Source organism: Hylaeus volcanicus, chromosome 3, assembly GCF_026283585.1.
Source record: "Hylaeus volcanicus isolate JK05 chromosome 3, UHH_iyHylVolc1.0_haploid, whole genome shotgun sequence".
Classification (NCBI taxonomy): Eukaryota; Metazoa; Arthropoda; class Insecta; order Hymenoptera; family Colletidae; genus Hylaeus; species Hylaeus volcanicus.
The window spans coordinates 475,266-484,692 of record NC_071978.1 but is presented as its reverse complement, the minus strand read 5'-3'; the positions used below and the strand labels follow the sequence as shown (position 1 = coordinate 484,692).

At 37.1% G+C, this 9,427-nt stretch overlaps 1 protein-coding gene and 1 long non-coding RNA gene across 6 annotated transcripts in view; one reads left to right on the top strand and one right to left on the bottom strand.

Moving 5' to 3' along the window:
- Positions 1 to 396: 396 nt before the first annotated feature.
- The window catches only part of LOC128873872 (reticulon-1-A), a 19,791-nt gene continuing 10,760 nt past the window's right edge, over positions 397 to 9,427 (top strand). Inside the window, exons 1-3 of one of the 5 annotated variants that reach the window (XM_054117833.1) lie at positions 399 to 1,048; positions 1,328 to 1,567; positions 7,427 to 7,462. In XM_054117833.1, coding sequence (XP_053973808.1) covers positions 802 to 1,048; positions 1,328 to 1,567; positions 7,427 to 7,462 — 523 coding nt within the window. In that variant the 5' untranslated portion in view covers positions 399 to 801. Of the gene's footprint in view, positions 1,568 to 3,773; positions 4,198 to 7,426; positions 7,463 to 9,427 lie in introns of those variants that run through there. The other 4 variants (XM_054117830.1, XM_054117834.1, XM_054117832.1 and 1 more) reach the window with 4 other exon arrangements.
- Positions 2,666 to 3,590, bottom strand: LOC128873875 (uncharacterized). Its single transcript, XR_008456510.1, has 2 exons — positions 2,963 to 3,590; positions 2,666 to 2,863 (listed from the first exon to the last, which is right to left on the bottom strand). It is a non-coding gene; the product is annotated as an uncharacterized LOC128873875 (long non-coding RNA).

Genomic DNA, 9,427 nt, shown 5'->3' with positions numbered 1-9,427 from the left:
TGCGAGCAATTTGAAAAGAAAGATGTGAAGCTCGTATGCATACTTCTGATTAAATTTTGTATAAAAAATATCTGTTAAATATAACACTTATTGCCACTGTACACTTCCATATTTTCAAACTTATTCAACGAGAAATAATTACATATAATAAATAGTTTCGACTGCTTATCAAAAGTCCTACGATCTTATCGTTAAAGAATGTTCTGCATCATGGTTCTCATGGTTTTGATTTTAGTTGAGATATTTTCAGTATACGAGGTATGTAAATGCAAAAATTAAAAAAAGAAAGTATGATTCATTGCCCCTTGTATGTACGTTCCTGGCAAAAGTAGCAATGGAGGGGGCGAGAGCCCTCTCACGAACACCCTGCGAGATATTCTGTCACGGAACGTGCTTCAGAATTGAATCCACCCGTCGATGAGTGAACGTTAAACCGGTTTTTCTTTTCCAATGTCTGTAGCTTGTCTGTTAACACATGAATAAACTATTGCGCACCACTTGATAGTAGATGAAAAGAGAAATCGTCGAAATAAAACTGTTGAACTTTTAATTTCCTGGTATATTCGAAAAAGTGAAATTCCACGAACAAGTGATCGAAACAAAGTGAACTGTCAACATCACCGTCACGAAAATAACTCTGGCGAATCGCTTCATACAGCATCCATTAGGAAATATAAAAATAAGATAGAAGAGAGTTTTATTTAATAATCGAGTGAAGGTATAGGGAAAGAATAACGAAAGAGTCCTGAAAGGAAAGTTAAATTCTATGACAGGATAATCGTCACCTCGCGTGTAGCAAAAATGGCCGAGTCTAAGGAGCAACCAATCAGAAGAGAGCACGATTCGATGGACGATTTTGAGCATCTCGAACATGTCCAGGATGGACAGTCGTCGAGCCACCTTGAACCTTACAGAGAGGAAGTGCGGGACAATATGGAAGAAAATTTCGATATGGATAAGGACATGATCAATTTCTCCCTTAATCAGTCTGCAATCGATTCTGAGGATTCCAAAAAAGCAACATTGTTATTATTAGACGCGGAAAAAGGTAAACCGGTCGAAGGGAATAACTTTGAGGTTAGAATGAAGGAATCGAAGCCTGATTTGTTGACGGGTAACATTGAGGACCAATCGGAAGTTATGAGTGTTCAGTCACCTAGCAGGAAGGAAGAAATTTTAGAGAAAAAAGAAGAAGCGGTTAAGGAACCAGAAATCATTTCTTCTGTGGAGAAAAAGACAGACGATTCATGGAGTGTACCGGAGAAACCTCAGCCTGTTTTACAGGAGCCTCAACATCTCGTTTTTCAGAAACCTCAACCTGTTTCAGAAAAGCCGCAACCCGCTCCAAGAGAAGAGACAAAAATTGAAAGTGTGAGTGAATACTTGGTCTCCGACACGGAGAAAAAGGAACGAACCAGTGCCCCAGAAACCGGCGAGTCTGAATTTGAATCGGAACCAGAAGCATCACCGGTGAAAAGTTTGAAGCCGGTAAAACAGGAAGCGAGACGAGAAAGAGTAGAGGATGTCGAGATCGCACCCAAAGAAATATTCCGCAGCATGGGAATCGGTAAGTAAATCCAGTTTTTCAGTTAAATAAAGATGTGTCCAATGATACTACAATTTTCTGATGTTACGTACTAATACCAATTCATCAAAGAATATATTACATACTGTGCATGTACTTATTAGTATTAAGAATTTCATCCTTAACACACTATTTATTAGTCGACCTGCAAAGTCTCGAAAGCAGAAACGATTAGTATGAAACGTTAATTAATTTAGCATCTTCGCACGAAGTGAACCATGCTTCCGTTAGGCTACGTCATTGCTTTTCTAACCAGCAGCGATCAATTATTTATTCTATACACGTCGATCTTCTTTTCGCGACATTTTGTTTTCGCGCCAGCTTAATGACAAACTAATCCATGACAAAATGCATATATACTACATCTCGAATGTAATTTTGATTTTTTGTTACAATTAGTAAATACTTAGTAGAGTAAGTAAATATCCATAAATGTATAATGCAGGCTTGCAGAATATTATGAAATAAAAATCCTTAATTAGGTAGGTTGTGAATATTGATAGTACTTGAGTAACGTTCGGAATAAGTAAGAGGTTATGTTCGTGTTTTATATGGCACTGGAGGTATTATCGATGCATTTTATTATTATACGATTGCGTCATTCGTTATCAAATTTGGATTGACAATGTTTCCGGTACGATATTGGTATGGCACAAATCATTGTTTACAGAAATGGAAGTATCTTTGTACCGTTACTTATACGTATACGTAAGATTATATGATCAGTAACGGTAACCGAGGATTTTGCGTTTCAAACACAACGTACATATTCATAATTCTTACCGTTAGGTTAATCAGTATTTATATATATGAACACTTTATTAGATTACATTTAATTCCGTTTTTAAGTACAAACTACAACAGAGGAGAAAATATGATTCTGCGAAAATATCTTACCAATTTTTAGAAAGAATATTTAGCTCGTCAAGTAACATTTAGACGTCGCTATGGTTTTACCTTCCCCAACGTGACCGAAAAGCCGTCGCAATTGTTTAAACTTTTATTGTTTTAGCAATTCTATTTTAGTTTTTATAAATATTTATGGGATAATTTTATGGGTCATTTGAGGCGATAAAATCGTTAGAAATTGTTAAATTTATTCTCTTGAGAGACGATGGACTCAAGTTGCAAAAAGTTACAGAATGTTGCACCATAGACACGTGCAGTCTGCGTATGGTTTTCACGGTGGGTCGAAGTCACCCATATCTTCTCTTCCATATTGATCGCACCGGGGATACCTTACGACCTCTTTTGGTTGAACCAATGGGAACATCCAGACTACGGGAAAATATAGTGACATTAAAAATTTCCTACTGATCAACTAGTACAGTTATCTATATTTATCTCCGTGACCCACGCATGCTGCATAGGACAAACCTTTTCTATATGGAAATTAGTTGAAATCGAAGCAACTTGTCCGAGATCATTTTCCTCTGAACAACTCATCTCCGAGACGACTGTTGCATTCCTCGTACAGATATTTTTATACATGATTTCAGAACGAAAAATTTCATGCCTGACTCATGAATTATTTCCGTTTGCAGCAGAACGCGTCACTTCTTTGCTACCAACTCTTTTTGCAGTAAATTAAATGTCAAAGTAGCCAACAATAGGGATCTTCTAATTAATATTTTTTCAAAATCTTTATTTTAACCAATCCTTCTGAAACTATTACCGACTACGACTATGTATTGCAAAGATTTTTGTGCCGGCATAATACTAAAAAAATATATTGCAGTGGCGTAATTAGAGGTGTAGAGCTCGCGAGGGTCCCGAATTCGATAGATTGTAACTTTACAATAATGATTAAATTTCTACTGTTACATTGACAAGCGAGACTCAGGATTGCTAGTTAGTCTACTATATCGTTAACCAATTCCTTCGAGTGATTGTTAAATAATATAAATCTTCTCGTAACAAGTGTGTTCGTATCGTACAAACCAGAGGATTTCTTTACACCATCGATAAGCGCCATCTGGCAGTGTACCTAGAGTCTCGCCTCGCATTATCACCGGAAAGCCCGCCATCTATCGTCGAAAATAACTAGCTTTGCTTCGATAAAAGCCGTATCACCTTCTGACGCGCACCAATAGCAGCGGTGGTTGGTGGGGGGTGATGTCTGGAACTGTCTACTCTACGGCTACGGGTCGATAATAGTTGTGTCAGTTCTCATCTCGCCACGAATCCTGGAGCGTCGGTTGACTGATACGCAACTCGAATTACGCGAAAGTTGTTTTCTTTGGAATCGTTTGAAAACTGTTTCGAGAGCAAACTTACGATCGAGAGAATACTTAAGTGACCAAAAATAAAATATAAATCGGTGAATAAAAAAAAAAGGATTAAAAGGTGAAACGAAACGAGGGGAAGCTAGTGTCTTCTCAAAAAGTGCGCCGTTCGCGCTGTTAGCTCGGACTGTTGGGGTAGTGCTCGAATGAGATTCGTCGTCCTTGGTTCGATCGAGACGCAAGGTTAGGTGAAAATGGAAGCAGAGCCGGTAGTATGCCCTGCGAATTTCTCAACGCAGGAAAAGGACGACGCTGGGGCGGTCTGCAAGAAGCCCTGCTCCGGTGTAGCCAATGGCAATCCTTGCTTCTGGAATATTCTTGATCCATGTATGTTCATTTCTTATTGTGACTTCTTCTCTTTGATCGTCGTTTCCTATCATTTTCATTTGACGCGAGACAAGACCGAGTGTTGCGAGGCTAGATATATCACGTAGATGTTGTTGATACAGGGAGATACAATTCGCGTCTGGTAGGACGGTTAAGCCTGAGTGGTACATGATGGGAATATATTTACAATGAATATAAATTAGAATGAATCATCGATTCGTCTTTATAGCACACGTGAACACAGGCTTAAGTCGGCCACGGTTAGGTGTGGTATTGCATGGAAAAAAACGTTGTTAGGGAAGTGGGAAAGTCGATTTAAATAATATCGATTTACAGTAAATATTGTTTATGGAAAGTAGACAGTTATTTTTAGTTGTTTAATGTTTAATCAAATTGATCGCTTAAACGGTCGTTTGTAATTAACTCTGTTGAAACGATCAATTACGATCAAATCTATTGACGCAAAGATTTAGTTGATATTCATCTTAATAGTACTACAACTATCATATGTAGGGAGCGTTAATGTCACTTTAATTTCTTATGAAATAAATGTAGGATTTTGTGAGAAAACATTACACAATCTTGGACGAATTCTACCCTAACCTTAACATTACTTTAAGATACGATTTTGCACATATTTATTTAATATCCTTAAATTTTATTGCACGTCAAAGACTACATAAACTTCGATAGTATTTTTTGTTTTATTTATAAAGTTATCGTGCATAGCTTTTTCCTGCAGTGCTTGTGGAATTATCATTGGTTGCGTTTGTTCGTAACACGTCTATTAACTTTATCGCGTACAAGTAACCTTGAATTTCTTGTAGGTGCTGATTGCACAATTATATCGTCAAAATTTTAAAATTTAAATGCATTGTTATATAAAAAAAAAGTACATAAAAAACGTCAAGGTTAGAATTTTGATTGGTTCATCGAAACAGCCAATTGAAATTACTAATTTTCCCTTGAATCTCCTCAGCTTTTTAATACATACGTACCGTTTATTTATGTTTAAAGCGATGATACGACAGCTCGACCGCTTTGCTATGGATTTAGTTTATCACAGAAGTTTCGTTATTTTCCACGTGGACCCCAGTAACCGTAGATTATTTGTCTTAAAAATTTAAAAAAAAAAAAAAAAATGGAAACTAGATATCTATGTACATAGCTCCGGGTGCATCGACTGCCTGACATGCGCAGTAGAAACGCGATTTGTAAGTGGGTTATTGATCGACGAGTATCGGTTTTTATAAATATATTGGATACTCGGCATTGTTGATAGGAATTTTTGATAAAGAATAAGACATTTTACCTAACGTGTACACGCAAAGTATATCGATGTAGTTTTTCAAATTTTTTTGGCGATCGAATAGTAAGCGAGACACTATTTGAGTCTCGATTTATTCAATTCATCATGAATTTCAGAAAATATTATCTTTTAATAGCAAGATACGTTATCTACGAATCTGTGAGCGCACTTTGCATCGTCACGCTGTTAAATTTAATTTTCATATAATTAATTAACAAAAATCACGAGTACAAGTTACACAAGACGATGGCTCGACTTTAATTCACTTAATATCACAAACATTAAAAACGTTAAATATATTTTTTGTATCGAATATCGTTCGATTAGAAACGAAATCTGTGTAGATTATACTATTTACTGAGATCAATAAAGACAAACCACGTGTGTAGATTTTAAGTCGATTTGTCTGGCCGAAGTACAAAGATATATAGAGATAGGAGTCGAGGTCAGCTATTGCGTAATACTTGACGGTGTGCTAATTACATCAACTGTAACGAATCGATTTTTATGAATCTGCTATTTCAGAGTGAGCTTATTTCTCTGAAATTACTATTTCAAATGTTTCGTCGGTTTACGCTCTTAAATTATTCTTATCTCCTCCAATAATTTTGTTTTCTCATCTTATAACGGTTTCTTGTCCATATTACAAATATTACGTTGTTTTCCATTCCGAAAATAAGTCCCAACACAAGGTTCCTGTTAACTTAAGTTTCAGTTTGTTTTGTTCCAACTATCGAAGATGTTTCTGTTAGATAAAATTTCTACGGTTCTGTTACCAAACAATGGCAGCATAATGGTTATAACCGTCTTCATGGCACGTTGATTCGGAATTGCTACGTTAAAGTAACAGTAGAGTAATTTACACTCGTATACGAGTAAGCTAATGAATTAAGAGCGATGGGAGTTTCATTCGTACGCGAACTTGTAACTAATTAGAGACTGAATAAACTGCAACACTCTTTTTCTGAGCAAGTCTGGGTTAAGTAGCGTTGCGTGGTTTCCAGTATTTTTTTGTGGTTCATGCGGTTGTATTAGATAGGTAGTGATCTAGATCTTGCTTACTGTTCCGTTACGTTTGGAAAACAGAACTCGTTAGAGCCACATGCACGTGATAATATCGTTGGTCCAAAGATGTTCATTTTTCTCGACAAGCTACGAAAATATCTCGCGAACAAATTGTTTAGTCTCGAGGGATAAATATTACGAGGAAGGTCATATTTTTAGAGTTGGAAATTCTCGGTGGTTCTTTCAATGGTATTTTTTGTTATTTACGGCGTTGCAGAAACGCGAATTTAACCGTCTAAAACAACATGACCTTCAAATGATCCTAAGTAGAATACCTTGTGTCTTATCGGTTACGTTTCCCATTCGTATCCAGACACAAAACTTCTTAAGGCTATTTGAACGTTGTGTTACAGGAATTCGTTTTTATCTTAATTACAACGCCATTGAAATGTTGTCGAAGCGGAGATTTTCAAATTTCGGAAACTATGGCCTTGAGAGCAGTGACGTGCCAATTATAAAATTTACTCTTTCAAACGAAACAATTTCTTCTTGAGACCTTTGGACGTGGTGTCGAAATGAAAAGATTTTACGAGCGTAACCATTGATGTCTCATGCTAATTGACACGGCAACGTGCACCACTACTATAATGGCACTATACATCTATTATCTGGTAGAACGGTAATAGTATTTACAGTAGCATCGTAATACATTTCTCATCGATTCCTTCGTTATGGTCACGCCGTATCGTATCGTCATTTTTTGTTATTCTTCGCAACAGACGATCACCATTCAATGTCCAGAATGCGAATCATTTTTTGTTTCGTCATTCATTAATGTTTGGATCATCGTAGAGTAGAAGTAAACGTTAAAGAAAAACGATGAGAACTAACATAATTCGATTCTGTTGTTTACAGACGCATGGTTTAATCCCGAAAGACTGAATCCAAAAGGTAAGAGACCAGCCTCGATGTCGATGTCCGTCTGCTTATTTATGTGTTCAGTCTCATAGTTATATGCTTGCAATTTATTCCAGTAGCATTTATTTTTCAAAGTTATCTGCACAGTATTCGTCTAAAATAAGATAAGAAAAAAAAGCAAAAGAATGATTTATATACTTAACTTATCATATACATATAGGATGACCCAACTTGGATTTGGCGAAATATTTTTTACAGATTAGATAGACAACCATTTCCCAACAAAAGCTGGATGATTTTAACCTCTTGATATTGGCACATGCGTGTACGTTTGGTTTTACATGTCAAAATTATCGTTAGTTATGATCACAATAGTACAGTAGAGACAGCATATTTTGCACGTCAAAATTGATATACAGGTTATATAAAGTTATACATACGTCCTGACTTCTAATCCCCATGCCCTGTTCTTCGTTTTCACTCGTTTCGTATTTAAAAAGACAAGATTGAGCGGACATGTATACCCTTAGACGAGTAAAATTTCGAAAACACAGCTCGTGCAAGCTTACTTTAGTGCCGCGTTGAGACAAGTTCGACAAACCGTGACGTTCGGTGGGGAGACTTGCGGTCAGATAGCAAAAACAGTAAACAAGACATCTGGAAGAGTGATTCACAGTGTAAGTACACAGTTGTTATGATACCAAAGTCTCGTTTGATTTGTGAAATACCTTTGAACCGAAGGACTCTCGCGAAAGATTACACGGTCTATTATTAAATACGTACCCGTCATCTTGACGTCGTGTGTTTTGCCACTCTGCGGCATAAATTGACTTGGTGACGCTATCGCTAAATGCTTTACTAAAAAAAAAAGTACGATTAAATAAAATTGATTACTAATAATCGTATAAAAATGTTAAGACCTACTTGAGGTTACGAAACGGTACTTGTAACATCCTGTAACTACTGATTATACAACAGTGTTTCTCAAACTAAAACTCTCGATATATTAATCTACGAGCTTTCAGAATAAGAAGCATTGATGCGACAAAAAGATACAAGCGCTCACTAACATTGCTATCGTCAGATGCCATAATTTAGCTTAGCGTGACAATGAGTGTGACAGGCATTTCCTAGAAATGCAGTTTCACGAACAATGATCGTACACGATTTTCGTGGCATCATTCAGGGTACGAGACTCGGTAGTCATTCAACGAGCACACATATGCAAAAACCACTTGCGCGAACAATGGAGGGGCTTTTACTAATTGTAAGCTCATTGACAAATACGCGCCCCTCGTTCCGATCTCTTTGTAGTCCAATGTGTTTTTTACACTCGCAGGAGATTAACGCCTGATTCAGTTCTCGATTTTCGTCGACTTCCATTCGTGTCGTTATTATTTTACATAAACGACATTATTAATAATCCAGCGCTATCGAAACGGTGTTTCTCGAGTTTTGCATAAAGGAATAGAATTAATTTCCACACCTAATAAATAGTAGTTTGAAATAGGAAATGTTGTCAACAGTAGCAAAAATGAGAGAATACTTGGTTTCATTACCTCGAAAACGTTGAGAGAAAATCTAAATAAGTGAAAGTGTTGGTATTTGATCAGCACAGAACACGTCAGGTTGCCGCGAGCATCGAGTAGATATATTTAGTATCGCAGATGTATTTCAAGTGCAGAATCATCGAAACGCGCACGTTCCCTGTTTAGAACCTAGTCCCTTTGTTCACTCGATCGCGAGCGTGATCGATTTTTCTGCGACCACAATAGGTGCGATCTCACCGTGTGGGTCAAGTGCTCTGCGGTGAACACCGAGGACACAATTAGAAGCGAGTCTGTTGTGCAGGGAAAGTGCGTTCAGGGCAATGCTGGCCGATTGTTCTCGAATTAGACACGAGTCGAGATTTATTGTGTCGAGTTCAACGACCTGCTTGTCATTTTTTTGCCCCCCCTTGTTTGGTATCAGTGGAACGTTTCAACTCGACCTTGTTAA